The 16785-nt window shown below is 38.5% G+C and overlaps 1 protein-coding gene across 3 annotated transcripts in view; it reads right to left on the bottom strand.

Moving 5' to 3' along the window:
* The window catches only part of LOC137284865 (calcium-dependent protein kinase C-like), a 136434-nt gene extending 121470 nt beyond the window's left edge, over positions 1-14964 (bottom strand). For all 3 annotated transcript variants that reach the window (XM_067816887.1, XM_067816888.1, XM_067816885.1), the window contains exons 1-3: positions 14781-14964; positions 14604-14635; positions 13877-13959 (exon numbers count right to left, since the gene is read on the bottom strand). In XM_067816887.1, the coding sequence (XP_067672988.1) occupies positions 13877-13959; positions 14604-14635; positions 14781-14938 (273 nt within the window). In that variant the 5' untranslated portion in view covers positions 14939-14964. The remainder of the gene's footprint in view (positions 1-13876; positions 13960-14603; positions 14636-14780) is intronic.
* Between the last annotated feature and the right edge of the window lie 1821 nt (positions 14965-16785).

Genomic DNA, 16785 nt, shown 5'->3' with positions numbered 1-16785 from the left:
ACCAAGAAAATTTCATAAATGATGCTAACCAATTATTTTCGATGATAGATCAGTTGTAACAAACCAAACATCAGTTGTGAGATTTGAACTTATTTCCAGCACTAATATATACACCCAAGCATGATTTGGGTGATTTGGTAACCAATGATTTGGTTAAGTGCTCCATACTTGATATCTTTGGCAGAAGGTGTGATTAGTTATGTTCCCTGTCATGCAGCAATGGTACCATTATCAGCATCTAATTATAAAGAACGGTCACTGACAGCACTAGGCATTGCTTCAGCCATATGGACACATAGTATTGACCGTTGTGTTATTAAGAATAGGTGTGGCTGCTTATACTGATGCATGTCATAAATCTCCATCAGTGTCTGAACAAAAGCTGTGATGGCATCACCTGCAGCATCACCCAACACCATCATGACCACACCCCAACCTTGTCCCTAGCAACATAAGCAATACAACAACCAGGAGTTCAAATATACCAGTAGCAATCAGACATTCTCAGATAACTTAAGTGGCAAACAGTAATATTTTGTTGACTGACATGACTGAAATAAACATGTGACAGACTAAATCATAAGGTAACAATTAACAGTTATGTTTGTTTACTGTTTAATGCTGCTCTCAGCAATAATCCAGGTATCTGTCTGCAAATAATCAAGTCTGGACCAGATAATCCAGTGATTAACAGCATGAGCATCAACTATGCAATGGGGATATGATGTGTCAACCAAGTCAGTGACCCTGACCGCCCGACCATTAGTCGCTGTTTTTGATAAACATAGGTTGCTAAAGACCAGTTCAAACCTGGATCTTGCAGGGTCAAATAACAACCAGATTAATGGAGCATGTGTTTTGGCATAGATTGTGTCCGTCCTGATGTTCCTCATGTTCTGCCAAACCGAACCACGTCAGGAACAACCCATAATAACTGCTGTAATTCTTCATATCCATAAAACCCCTGATCATCACAGACCCCCTTGGCTGAACCAGTTTACCTTGCTGACAATCTGCCTCTTCCCAATACAAACTACCATGATGCTGAAAAGAAGTTGACCATGCTCACTTCCGATATCTTTGGTCATCATGGCAGCTTAAATGCACTGCACCATGCATGGACATTCCGCTTAATTTGACCATTTAACCAAGTCTCACTGGCCACGCCAATGAACATCACTGATCTACCAGTAGCCAGGCTTCATTATCGTCCTCACACATCCATGCTGTGACCAGAGACGGATATATATGAGAGCAAAAATCATATTAATGTATTGGCTGACCATTAAACAGTCACTGGCTGTGAGAGATTACAACAGGTGATACACAATTATGGGGTGCGGTTGAACTGGCCAGTTAATGATACAAACAAGGTACTTTCAGTGTTTCTGGAAGCAGGTAACAAATGCCAATGGCTAATATGCTTCTAAAATCTAAACAGAGCTCAATGAACGGAACTTGACTTGTAGCAGGTGCATGTTGATATGGTAACCATGTTGAGCCTCAGAAAGAGCAGAATCCACCCAGCTCCTAAACATTTATCAAAATTTATTCATAGTCCTGTTTGCTATCAGACACGAGTAGTGTGCAAAAATACCAGGAACATGCTCATGAGTAATTGAGTTTATTTTTATGCCGTTTTAGAAAAATTTCAGCAGCATCATGATGTGGAACACAAGAAGTAGGTTTCACACACTGTACCCATATGGGGAATCTAACACAGGTCACTGGAGTGATCACTTCAACCACTAGGCTACCCAACAAGTTCCCATCGTTTGATGACATTGAGCCCAAAATAACATGACAAATTACACACCACCTTTTTTAAGGCTAGTGGAATAATGTGATAAATGCACTTTAGGCATGCTGTGAGTATTCAGAGATCAATTTTGCCTGGAGATGTAAAGGTAAGTAAGACAAATATACACCTGGCCCATGTGGACATGAATATTAAGTCAGACTTTTTGATAACATCTTGCACTAATGCATGTTTTATACAGGTAAATCATTGGCCCTGCCAGGTACCTGAATCAGTACATTATCTAAAAGGCCAACTTATGATAGTGAGTGAGTGAGTTGGTTTAGTTTTACACCATGCAGCAATATTCCAGCTATATGGTGGTGGTCTGGAAATAATCGAGTCTGGACCAGACAATCCAGTGATCAAGAGCATTAACACTGATCTGCACCATTGGGAACTGATGACATGTGTCATCCAAGTCAGTGAGGCTGACCACCCGATCCTGTTAGTCTCCTCTTATTACATGCATAGTCACCTTTCATGGCATGCATGGGTTGCTGAAGGCCTATTCTACCCTGGGACCTTCATGGGTCCCAACTAGGGAAAAAATATGACAGTGTCCTTCTGGTGGTCTCATAAATGAAACTTTCAGAATTGTGGAAACCAGCTGCTGGAGCAGACAGACCACTGTCAAAGACAGGAACATGTGGTACAGTGGTCACAACGTCTGGTCATCTAACAAACCTCACATACTGATACCCATTGTTGCAAGAGGTAACTAAAACAATTGGGTCAGTGCTCATAATGTTGATCACTGGATTATCTGAACTAGTCGCAACTGTTTACACACCACCGCCACATAACTTCCAATTGGTTGATCCGCCTCGCTAACTTGGTTGATGCAGCATCATATCCCAACTGCACGATCGATGCTCATGATGTTGGTCACTGAATCATCTGGACCAGGCTCGATTGTATACACAACACTAAAATATTGCTGAGTGGGATATTAAACAACAAACAAACAATTACTTAGTCATTCAGTACAAGTACGCCACAGATGACTGAAATCTGATGTAAAATAAATCACCTGGGCTTCATACACAAAGCCACACACTGAAAAATGTAGTCCCTGCATTGAATATTTTACAAGTCAGTTACGAACTACTGCCCCTGGCTTTCCCTGTCTACCTGAACGAGATGATAATGACCACACACCTGCAAGATGGTCAGGGACACCTAGTCAGAAGTTAACCACTGGCCATTGCTTGGAAACTATGGCAACTAAAATAGCTCAGCCAGGCTTCTGAAAAGACTGGTGAAATAGCAGCTGTTGCCACCATACTATGATTCCCTTTGTATCACATGACAAACATGCACATATGTGTTTAATACTCACTATTGTTGAATTTTCAGATAAAGGTTGGAGAAGAAAGAAGGAAAACAAACCATTAAAGTTTCCTTTAGCATATTTGTGTGACCTTGTTTGGCTTATGAGATATCAAAGATTTGATTCTTACTTACAGTTTTCTGGATACATGCAGTTCATAGGATACATATGGTTCGTAAGATATATATATATATAAGGCCGGTAGAATAAATATGGTTTGTAGGATTTATATGGCTTGCATAATAAAACTGGTCTGTAGGATATATGGCTAGTTGTATATCCATTTTGTTATGTCAGGAATACATGTGGTACAGTACGGTGATACGAAGACATTTTTAACAAAAGCGCATCATCAACACATGTCTATGGAAATAGATTCAATCATTTGGACAATTTACACAAACAAAAAATCTGTTTCTCACAGCCATCTACTGAAATGATTCTCATTATATGACAGTCAAAACCCAATTATTATCCTCTGTAAATGCTTAATGTACAATTTCAGGGAAGTGCAGACATTTCCACTCTACAATACAAAACTTGCACAATTTGATAAACCACCAGCAATTACAATTTTCCAGCTTTATGCATTCACAAGCTCAGGCTGACTGTGAAGCCCTGAAGTTCAAACTTCATTTAGTCAGAGGCTTATATAAAACATTCAGAGATGTAATACATCAGATAGGAACCACTTCTTTACTACACAATGTCTCAGCTCTTGAAGTATTGAACCAAGACTCTAAGAGCTTGATTGCCTTCACAGGAACATGAAAAGCATGTGTGTTAATATAACATGATTGAGTGGATGTAGGCATATGGTAGATCATTAGGTGTCGCTCGATGTATATATCTAATAGCTATGCTACGGTCACTACACATCCATGGCACCAGCTTGTTAAGAGTCTGATAAGAAACACTGAAACTACAATATTCTTTCTGGATTTTACAAATTTTCCATGTTTCTGATTATCTAGCTCAAATGTGTCAGCAAAACATTAATATGTTATGTGAGGGACAGCTGAAGGTTTGAAGTTTGGAGAATCAATGTTAATCTTCCAAAAACCAGTATATCTGTAAACCCATAACCTTTAATAAGGTGCAGCGTATGTTACCCTTCTATATTCAGTTTAATCTATCCAGTCACATTCACAATGTTTCATTTTATTCTGTCCCATCATGTTCACAATGTTTCAGTTGATCATCTCCGGAGCACTTTACAATGTTTCAGTTTATCATATCCAGTCCTATTTTCTTGCTTCAATTCATCATGTCCAGCCATATCCACAATGTTTCAGTTTATTCTATTCAGCCATATCCACAATGTTTCAGTTTATTCTATTCAGCCATATCCACAACGTTTCAGTTTATCATATCCAGCCATATTCACAAAGCTTCCATTCATCATATCCAGCCATATTTATAATGTTTTAGTTTATTCTATCCAGTCCTATTCAGTGTTTCAGCTTATTCCTGCCACCTACATTCACAAAATTTGCATATATTCTCACCAGCCATATTAAATATTTCAGCCAAAAATATTCACATTCCTTCCATGTGAGCTTGGTACTACACTTGCACTTGTCTCTAAGGCAAAAATTCATAGTTTAAATGATATTTTCAAAAAAATACTAAACAAGTCTTATCTAGATTTGCGCATTCAAAGGACAGAATCACTATACATCGATTGCCTCAGTACTCAGTACAGCCATGCAGCAAGGCTAGCCTGTTAGTTCCCTCTGAACATTTCAAACTGTAACTGCCACCAGGAACTCAAACTGCCAATCCAACTGGATCTGTTCCAAGAATGAAAAATGAAACATTGTCATCTTACATCCTTGTCCAAAACATACAACCGACACAACCTTATCTAACATCCCCAACATGGAACAGTTCCCCTCACATGTAGCCCTTGTGATATCTCGGATGACATTAACTGGCAAGTTTCAATTCCTCAAGCCAGACATATTATGAGAATGGATTTAGCAGATGATGACTAACTATACCTCCATAACAATTTTCTAAACATTCCAGTACTATGGTGAAATCACCATGGAGATGCTCACACTGTAAGGATCGGACGCTACAAACAACCACTTATGCTGCTCATCAACCACATATTACTCTCTGTATTTAGTCTCCTTCAACTTTCAACATAACTCATTACAGGAATTGCTTTGGACATCTTTCAACATGGCCGCCACTGGGATAAGATAGATAAGGCTTGCTTCCTTTAATCCAACGGAAAGAAGGAAAGAAAAAACATTGCATCAGTTCCGTCAGAAGCAGCTTGTAATTGTTGAAACTGCTGTAAAGCTCCAAGCCAGATATTGATGGTACACATGACAATAAGCAATTATACTTCCCTGTTCAAACACTTAGCAGTTAAACAGTTGGAGATATGTTTAATTTCTTGCAAGAGCTGTTCATATGACATGGCAATGCACTTTCCTCCCAGGTGTATCACAAGCATTGTCTAACAGAGTTAACAGACAATCAATATTGCAAACATTACTAGTAGGGACATGTCATTGTCAGTTAAAATTTTCTGCAAGTAGGGCCTTAATTTGACATTTTGATTACATTTTGTTTGTGGTTTTTTTTGATAATAATGCAATCATAAATAATCACTTATTTAAAATGCTGCAGTCAGCACTATTCAGACAATTTGAGTAAGTTTAGTTTTATGCTACACCCAGCAATATTCCAAGTATATACGGCAACAGTCTCTGAATAATCAATTTTGGACTGAGCTGTCCAGTGATTACCAGCATGAGCATCGATCTGTGCAAATTTGTATATGATGTGTGAATCAAGTCAGCAGGGAACTGGTGAGGTCAGGTAGGGACCAACAAGTACCATATCTTTACCACTATACCACAGAGACTCTGTATTCACGTTGAAACACACCAAGCCCCACGAACTATGTCCCGTTCAGAGCATTACTCATGCACCATCAGTATATAACAGGGATCAATTCATGCTTTGTTACTTGCACTGGTGCAACATAAAAATATTACAACAATCCCAACCCAGTTATTAGTTTAACTTGCACCAGGTGTAAGTTCATTTTTGAATGGGTAACTTCTGAATACAAATCTAAACAATCTAGTATAAGTCTTTCCCTACATGTCGCAATAAAAGAAGTGCTGGTGCAACTAGGTTTTTATCTTGGGTTGGTGGGTCCTGGTGCCATTAGGTTAACATCTCTTAAATTGAGCCCTGTATAAACAATGTCACAGGTGAGTTTGGATTACTGTCATAGGAAGTTGAGCACTACAGGCAATTATGGTTGTGCAAAAGCTACCTGCTAAAATTTGCGTGGCAGTCTCTGCAGTTACATGCAGTTTGTGATTGCAAGGGCACAGTTAGAACTGGAGGACACAAGGATGTGTGTGCACACACTGGTAGATATGTTGATTGCATGATTACGATCTGATTATTCAATAACTTTGCCATGCATGAAATATGAGATCTACTGACAGTATATTTTCATCATTCAAGGTAGCTGGGCTTGAATTAACATTGCTGTCACAAAGGTCATCAAGGCCATGAAAGGTTTCATGACCTTTCCATGCTTGATCAAGTGAACACTGGTATGGACCATATATCACCCCATCAGCATGCTAAACATAGAAACTGTCCACAGAGGCACAATAAACTGCAATTGCTGCATACAAGTCTTTCAGAAGGTCAATATAGATATATCCTGTAGTCAAGGATTTATAAGGTTAAGATAGATAGTACTTGAAGTCAAGGTTATCTGAAGGTCAAAACAGATACTACCTGTAGTCAAGGTTTTATGAAGGTCAAAAGGTCAAAATACCAAAACAAAAATGAGGAAAAGGATGCATTTTAGCTTCATTTGCAAAAATAAACAATATTCATCAAATGTTTTAGAGTTCGAAAATTATTGAACAAAAATGCTCATTCATTGTTATAGGAACATCATCATCATAAATGACAAACACTCTTTTTGGAATCCCATAAAACAGCTGTAATTTCTTTCAAATAATAACTTAAGTTCATATTTGGAAATACATGGAGGATCATCTTATGATTCAAGACATTAATCCTCATGCTTTACATATAAAAGCCATCCAATCAATATGCTGCAAGCAGATGTCTATTGTAATCAACATGAAAGACTTAAACCTTCACAGGACACCATATCCACTAAGGGAACATGAACTGTGTCTAACCAGTTACTACACTAAGTGTATTGAATATCCATTAGTAGTATCACTGACCTGAAGATAATCACCTATCAAGCACCCAATCATTGATATGATAGGATATAATTATCCAAAATTACTATCATAATAAAAACAAAGGTAATGAGACTCATCTATGACAATGTTAAATATCTCAATAATCAAATGTTTGTTTCCTATGGACTTCATATTCAAGGCCTCAATAGCAATAATACAAAAATGTCAAGCATGGTATTAATACTCTTATGATGAACACTTGTCCAAGACCAGCGAGTGAGTGAGTGAGTAAATGAATACAGCTTTTAGAAATATTACACCTATATCCTGGCATGGCAGGTTGATGTGGCAGAGAAATGGCGATGTGGTGCAGTTTATAGATATTTGCCCATTGATGAAACCCACGACCAAAAGCATAGTGCTGTGAAACCTACATCATCAGACAAAGCAGGATTTGAACCCACAATTTCAGGTTTTTGGAGTGCCCAAGGGAGGCAGCCATGCACAGTCAAGCATGGCACCTGAGATGCCCCACCCTCCTTGTAAGACATGAAGGGATGTGTGGAGCATATTTCTCCATGATGTAACAGTGTAACCTTACATGGAAGCAGGGAACACAGACAGTGACATAACACAGATATGCCCCATGAGATAACCTTCAAGGATCAACTTTCATTTGAGTCTCAAGCTTAGCATCCTTGTGTGTAAAGCCTGTCTGGGAAACGGATCTAATTAATCTATTGATACCTATACTAACATGTCTGTTGTCTACTGCAACAGTTAGCAAACTTTCAGAAAGACCACAACAAGCTGTGAATAATCAAGTCTGGGCCAGGCAATCCCATGATTGATATTGTGAGCACAGATCAATACCAGTAGATTACAACCACTTGATTCAATAAGTCGCACATTAAAACCGGATTTTAAGAGAACACATATAAGCTAGCATTCTCTGGTGTTATCGTGACCTGTCTAGGTTTTTAAAAGTGTGGATTACATGCGGATGTTTTCCTCAAAGCCATGGTAGCATGACAGGCCAAAAGTTACAATGACATTCCACAACAGTTAAACACCACAAGGTGAATACAAACAACCTCCTGTTACAAGTCAGGTTACGTAACATGTCCACCACTGAAACGGCAAGTAGTCTGTACATAACAGATGCTTCCTGATGTTTTAGTTAGTTCAGTTTAAAATCACTCAAAAAGTTAATTACAGTTACTCTGCCATCTCTGTGCAGGGATTTATTGATAATTCGTGTTGGGCAAAAATGGTTATGTTGCTCTAACTGGTCAGTAAAACACAAATGTGTGAGTGGGTATGGTTTTGTGACTCTCTCAGCAATATCCCAAGCAATATCCCAGCAGGTGACACCAGAAATGGACTTCACATATTGCATCCATATGATGAATAAAGCCTAAGTCTTCCGCAATGATGAACTACTGCTTCAGCCACTAGGCTACTGACTGCCCCCTAATATACAAATGACAAAGCCATCACATTACTTACATTATACAATGTGTATTTTATAATTCAAATTCTGAAATATTATCTGACATAAATTGTAGACGCAGGGACAAACATTTGCATCTGAGCAGGTCTTGATAAATCCCTGCAGTGAGCTAGCAAACCAAGGGAAGAATGACCAAAGTGTTATTCCAAAGTCAAAGTTAGACCAGTGTTAGACCAAAGTCATAACTAGTTTTCATAAAAAACACAAGTCTTGGGTTGCTGCTGACAGACTTGAAACTCATCATCAAGAAGAATCTGGCAATTAACCCCTAGCCAACAGATTCAAGTAGCAAGGGGACATAACTCTGAACACATACCACAGTGGAATCTGTAACACTGACAGACTTACAGTACACAGAACGCATCTCCTGCTTACTGAAAGATACTGTTCTGGGACAGCAGCCAGTACTACATTATGAACAATAAACATGAAAGGCAATTTGCAATTAGACAAAATTTAGCAATCTACTTCTTTTGCCAGAAAAGTAGTTGGGTTTAGGGCATGGAAAATGGGATCATGTTAAGAATACAAGAGTTCATGGATGAGTATATATACGCTTTTATGTTTCATACAGTAATAGTAGTAAAGGAGTGAGTTTTACACCGCATCCAGCAATATTTCAGCTATATGGCAGCAGTCTGTAAATAATCAAAATCTGGACATTACAATTAAGTGATCAAAAGCATGAGCACCAATCTGAACCCCCTTCACTTGGCAACCCGACTGCCGAAAAATTACCATGAACTATGATGTTTATCACTGACAAACTCCAGATGCAGCACAACATCAAACTAACATTGGTCATTTCCCTTAGATTCAAAAACAAAACCTGTCATGCAAATGATGATTTTGCATTCTAGGTTCACTAAACAGAGGCAGAAAAAGCAGAAAAAACACTTCTGCTGCCATATGTGCATCTGGTCAACTGGCTGATCTCACCCCAGTCTCAGAACAACAGCTAGTTTGTCGCAGCTGCGTCCTACACAGATATTCATGATGACATGTACATAAAACCAATATACAGCCAAATCTTGTTCAGCTCACATTGTCTGTTGTGTAACAAATTGTCGGATTACTGATGATGGACTAAATAAATGAGACTAAATTATGTTTATTTAATTTGTTACCAACTAAAACGTCAGTTACAGCCAACTGTCAGATAAACGGAGGTCGGATTAACGAGTCTTGAATGTAAATAAGCCTAACTGTCCAACAGAAGGATATCCTTCCAATGGTGAGATATCTGGCAAAGAAATGTAATACCAAATTATCAAACCCCAAAATGCCAACCTTGAACAAAATCTTCCCAAAAATCCAACCATGTTCCCAAGCAAGTTTCTTTAACCATACCAGTTAGTCATATTATTTACCAATTCCTATACTCAGTAGTTTGCTACAATTCAGAAATAGTTGCTCTACCTTGAATGAGTTAAGTTCTATGCCAATTTTAGCAATAATCTAACACTGTCACGACACCAGAAATGAAACTTGCCCATTGTACCCATGTCAGGAATCGAACCCGGGTCTGCTCCATGACAAGCTAATGCTTTAACCATTTGTCTACTCCACTACCTTTTCCTGCCTTGAAATGTCCAAGTACCTAAGGCTAAATAAAAAAATTGAAATATTTCTTGGGCATTGGCATGTCACTTTTATTTGTGCGTGTAACAATCGTTTATTCCCATTTAAAATAAAGTAATTTTGTCTTTGCTGTGTCCCGATCATCAATTTGCTGTGTCCCGATCATCTACAACTCCTCAACACTTGGCTCACCCTGTATTTCTGAGTGAAAAAATAGAAATGTGTTCCTCCCTTTTCACTTTTTTTCCATAAAAAATGTTTTAAAAAGTTCTCCGCCCCCCCCCCCCCCCTCATCACTTTTGTAAAAAATGTGCCTGAGATGACAATTTTTTTTTTTTATCAGACAGGTGGAAGATTGTATTCTAATCAATGACTTAATTAGCCACTGGGAATCAGAAAAAACTTGCACAAGTGGATCATAAATCATTAAATGGCACAAATGGTCATACAATTGTCCTTCAATCTTCATACAGGAGCTAGCCTTCAATGCCAAGAAGTTACCAGGTTCATCAAACACTACTCAGAATCTGTCCTACCTGAAGAGCTATCAGTGTCACAGAGTGACAGGCACGCATACCTAAATAGCTGCCACACTTGCAGCCCTGAGGTGAGAGACACAATACAGAACCAAATACAAACCCATAATTTACTGTCACGACAGAGTTTTAAAAATGTGAAGAAAGCGGCTTTTGTTAAAACCCCAATCTAACAGTGACGCAATACAAGTGTCCTCATATAATTGTTATTCAACACACTTGAAACTGAAACACGAATGCTAGAGTGAGTGAGTGAGCATAGTTGTCAGAGCTCTTCACAAGCTTTTTACAATCTGGGTATTTTACCCATGGTATCTGGGTCAAGTGTGCACTACTAATCTACAGTGGCTACTCAAATTTTTCGATACCTACAGTTTTTTTTTAAATGTGGGTATTTTTAGTAAATTTTACGTGAGTAATTTTTAAAGAGTCTTTAAAATGATAACTATAACCGATGTTTTGTACTTATGTCGTGTATGATGTCCTTGTTTAAGAAAAAATAAAAAAATGTGAAACTTATTTTAACAAGATGAGCAATTTTATTGGATGATATACTTTTTTCTTTCTATATTTTTCAATAGGATATTCATATAGCACACATATCCATGCAACTAGTGCTTGCTGAAGGCACTGGTATTTTCAGAATAATTAATCAAAATGAGTGTTACAAACATAACTCGCTGAGTTCCCTTATGTAGTTGCATAAAGTGTACAGTTACAGTGTAAAATTTGTTCGATAATCTACCCAGTCCACTCGTAGCATCTGACAGCTGTGTTTTCACTGGTAAGTCAGGATATGCAAGTCAACACCTAACCAAAGTATTTCTGTATTCTGTTTGGGTATTTGGGATGCTATGGATACACATTATATGTATTTTGGAAATTTCCATGCATCTTTTACACAAATATACAGCATGTAAAGAATTTTGGTTGTATTCCACTTTGACAATATTCCAACAATATTCCAGCAATATCACAGTGAGGAACAACATAAATGGGTTTGTACCCATGTGGGGAACTGAACCAGGGTCTTCAGAGTTGAAGCTAACACTTTAACCACTAGGCTATCCTACCACCCCATATGAATGTTAGGAAGCACAGTTAGATTATCATGGTCATATTATCATACATGGCATGAATAGTTACGAAACTTGGTTCTTCAGTTTCAAACATGAAACATTGTTGAAGCTAAAAACAACACTGTACATCTATTTAACCAAACAACATGATGCTACAATATACAATATTTCAATCACAATGTATTTAACATCTGCAACAATGTTTTACTTCACCATGTTATAACTAGATTATACATCCTCATGTGCACATTCCAAGTAGTGAAAACAGGATTTTGTTTGAAGGAACAATAACATTCTTTCCACTTCACATGACTGTCAGTTTAATGTGACAACAGGCAAGTCTAATACCTACTTCCTATCATGGTCCCTACAGTGTAGTGTCATTTATTTCATGATCAGATTACATTTCGGTATCAACAGTTTACACTACATGTCCACAGCAATCCCCAGGCTTGTCATCAGGTGCACGTGGCATGTTAATTTCAGCTCAGCTGTAACTGACAGATATTCCTGCATTCTTCAAGACATTTGATCTCCAACAAGGAATAATTCATTTGCTTTCTCAAACAATAGTGTCCTTGAGGTGGATTTGTGACAAATACTTGGCTGATCACTCTGACGACCTTTGTTTGAGCCCTGAGATGTGTTTAGAGTCACATTTCTGATATACCTTGCTGTAATGATAATTCTGGAATATTGCTAGATGCACTTCACTCTGCTCACTCAGTCTTCAATAAAACCCTACCTCTTACACACACTACACACTCGACAGAGTGGACAGGTTTAGGAATTCAAATCACAGTACCAGTACTAATAAAATATACTGACAGAAATAAATAAAGGATCACAGGGAAATTCCAGGGTTCCTTTATTAATTCACCTGTCTTCATCACCAGCTTTCTCAAAGTGCTGTGGTGATGAAAACTGGAAAATAAACAAGGAACGCTTGAATCTTCCTTCATTTGCTTCCCTGAGTATATATTTGACAATCCAACACTTTCGCATTAAAACATGTTGCTAACATGTTTTGATAACGTTCATGTAATCTTACTTGTTACCTGGAATTGAAGACTTTTTATGTAGAAAACTAGTATTGTACTCCCTGACCCACCCAACTCAAAACCCCGACTTCCTTAGCCCATATGACAGCCAGTAAAGCCGTTGGTAGGAGATTTCAATAGAAGGGAATAACATATGAATAATGCCACAGATACGTCTTCCAACAAAGTGTGACATAAGAAGCAGGATTATCACAATTATGTGCATGAACAGAAACTATTAATATCACAGGCTCAGCTTGCCGAGTGTGGTCATTATGATAATAATTATCACACAGACATATGGACCAGTTGACATAATACAATATATGCAAATTAGTGTTCAGCAAGGTCTTGCTGTTCAATCAATATGTTCATCAGATTGTTGTATCTGTCAATACACCATTGTCAGCAATTAACACCTGTGCAGCTCTCTCGTTATCCAGGAGAACCACCTCAGCATCCTGATTAGTGCATCTCACAGGTATATGAATGACATAATCGCCTCCAGTACACTGAAAAATCATCAGGTGTCACAAGTACCACGCCCCTTCCTATGATGACAGATGTAATACAGTGATACACGTATTGGAGCTTAAGGTGTAGCATGATGCCCAGTCATCTGTCAAATCAATCTGTTTGACATACTACTGACAAGAATACATCGAACCACATGCATTTATGATGGTGCCTTGTGGGCAGGAAATGCCAAGGCCATGTAATTTGATAAATCTTGAAGAAAACATGTTCAGTATGCATGGTGTGAAATATGAAACAATAAATGTACTCACATCAGAATCTGGGCCATGGTCAGCTCCCGGGCATCCAAATGACACAAACTCATGACATCTTTTATGCACCACAAAACTGCAAACTGCAGAGAGACAAATACATTATCATAACATAGGTGCTTGTCTGAGCTGTAGCAATATGCAATCAAACCCTAGTTAACCATAAACACATACAGCTAAAATCATTCAGCTAATGTAGCAAATAGGTGATGAAATTGACTAGGATAAATTTTAGTTGACATATATTATAATGACAGCCATTTCTAATAATACAACCAGGCTTGCAACCAGTTCAGTTATTTGAAAATGCTGTTGGCATTTAGATGTTAATAATTTTGTTGTTGGCTGTGCAATATATGTGTAACTTGAGGATGCCTATCTGCTACCTGCAATAGCGATTTGTGCTATATTTAACAGATGGTATTGATTTGTGATTGCGGCAGAAGATCGTGTCAAATATCAAGTGTAATAAGAGACGAACTCAAACTACAGAAAATGTCACGTTGTGATCTATCGGCACATTGAATATATGTGAAGGAGAGAGGGAGAGAATCACATTGCAAATTACATCAAGTGTATGTATGTCCCTGCCTCCAGAATCACCATGCGGACAGAACGATCGTGTTGATTTCAGACAGATAGTCGATGCAATGAACACAGCTCCTGTCAGACGTTATACGACAGATTTTCGCAGAGTGCACAAAGTGTGAAAAACAAAGTTACTTACTTTGACACTGGAATCCTTGCTTTCCGAACCCCCTGAAAATACAAAACAGAGGTCTTGTTATGCGCTCAAGATACACACACGGTGAAATGCGAATCTTCTTCGGGGATAAGAAGTCACCCAAGTGTCGGAACTGCAGAGGCGACGAAAATAGTATGCCGTTCAGGCCAGAATTCTTACCAAATAAAATCCTTGCAATGGCTGCAGAAGGTCGGCTGCTTGAAAAATCTTGCTACAAACTTATGATCCTTAACTTCATGTACATTTTTCTGTCTCAAAGCACCCCTTCGCTCAAAACGCTGCACTGCTTTCATAGACCCTTCCTTACCGTCCGCCATTTTGAACTGACAGTTTTGTCATCCTCGGTTCCGGGCCTTGCCGATATGTATCCTGGTTCCGTGTGGGAGACTTAGTTACTCATATTACAGGGCAGATGATATTATCCATGTTCGGGAGTTTACAAAGTGAAAGTAGTAGGTAGTTTTGAGCGCAGGAATCTGGGCGACAAGGATGAATTATGCTAATCGGGTGATGTAATTTCGCCAAAGATAGAATTGTCGCGTTTCTCTCTTCTCGAGTAGGTCGCATGACAGTCCGCGCCAAGTAAACAGCAGCGGCATTGCGTGGGGAGTTGAGCGTTTAATGAACTCGATCAAGGAAATTTGCAATATGTTCGTCAATGACAGAAAATAGGAACCTGCAAATAGCACTTTGCTACTTCAAGCGATATTGGTATAGTTTATTCTCCGTAATTGAAGAAATAACCCTACTCAGGAAGTCGTGATGAATCCTCGAATGATTAACGACTTATCTTTTCACAAAGATAAGAATTAGAAAACACGCAAAATTCAAAAAGGTCGTTTTTGAGATTTTGTTCCATATTCTACCATATAAAGAGATAGTTATCAAGTTTATATGGATGTGATAATCAACAGCTACCTTATCGGTATTATCAGTAAGGGTTGAATAGCACATTTTGCAGTGATTGAGCTGGTTTATGGAAGGCAATGTTACCGGATAATGACGGAAACAAATTCGTATTTACATACAGAGTACCACTGAAATGAGATATGGCGTAGACTTCAGTGGTGGCAGCCTTTGATCAATTCCACGGTGGGATCCGATTTTTTGGGATGAAATTTAGGGCGGAGGGGTAGCACAGTGGTGAAAGCGCTCGCTTGTCACGCCAGCAGGTGATTAATTCTCCACATGGATATGCAATGTGTCAAGCCCATTTCCGGTGTCCGCCGCCGTTATATTGCTGGAATATTGCTAAAAGCGGCGTAAAACAAAACGCACTAACTCATTGTAATTTCTAGGAAGAAATCGTAATAACTACTCTTTCATTGGGACAATTACCTAATCAGATTTCATTAGCAGGAAGAAAATGATACTACTGGTACAAGAGAGAAGCCCCAAGGTATTAAATCATAGGACATCTCTCTGCAGGGGTATCCTTGCATCAACCCATACGTCTTAGATTAGTGACATGAAACATGGTAAAAAGGTGTAGGTGATTTCTTAGACAGCAAGTTAAAGACTTTGAAGCGATCCTGATTTTATTTTCAAAAGTCGAAATTCTCCTTGGAATAAGAAGTGAGTGAGTGGTATTTATTGTTGCTAGGAGATCGTTATACCCAAAGACCATATACCGTGGTCTCTGTTATACCACACTGGCATAATCAAGAATGGGCTTGATAAGCAGTTTATTACGTTAACGGCGACTCTCACCCCACTGGTGTGGACGATTACGTGAGACGACCTCATCGTCTTTGTCTTTGAAAACAAACAGCTGTCTGATGAAGGCATACATCTATGTTAAATAACATCTAAAAACGAAACAAACAAACAAACAAAGGGTTATTCGACGGCGATGTCATGCTTGTGTTTTGGACTTTTAAGTTGAAGTGCTTTCGGCAACCGACGATTTTGGTAACGTTTGAAATGTTTTTTTGTTATTCTTGTGGATAAACGAATGTTGTATGAAACCACAACATCCACGATTCCAGTGAGTGAGTGAGTGAGTGTGACTTTATGTCGCTTTTAGCAATAGTCCAGAAACATCACGGCGGGAGGCACAAGCAATGGACTTGCCACATTGTACCAATGTGGGGAATCGAACAAACAAAGCCACTTTCTATGGTCACATAGCACCATGCAGGAGGAAAAGTGGACTCACAAAATA

The sequence above is a fragment of the Haliotis asinina genome, chromosome 5, assembly GCF_037392515.1.
Source record: "Haliotis asinina isolate JCU_RB_2024 chromosome 5, JCU_Hal_asi_v2, whole genome shotgun sequence".
NCBI classification, from domain to species: Eukaryota; Metazoa; Mollusca; class Gastropoda; order Lepetellida; family Haliotidae; genus Haliotis; species Haliotis asinina.
The sequence above is the reverse complement of the archived record's forward strand: the minus strand, read 5'-3'. Positions and strand labels throughout refer to the sequence as shown.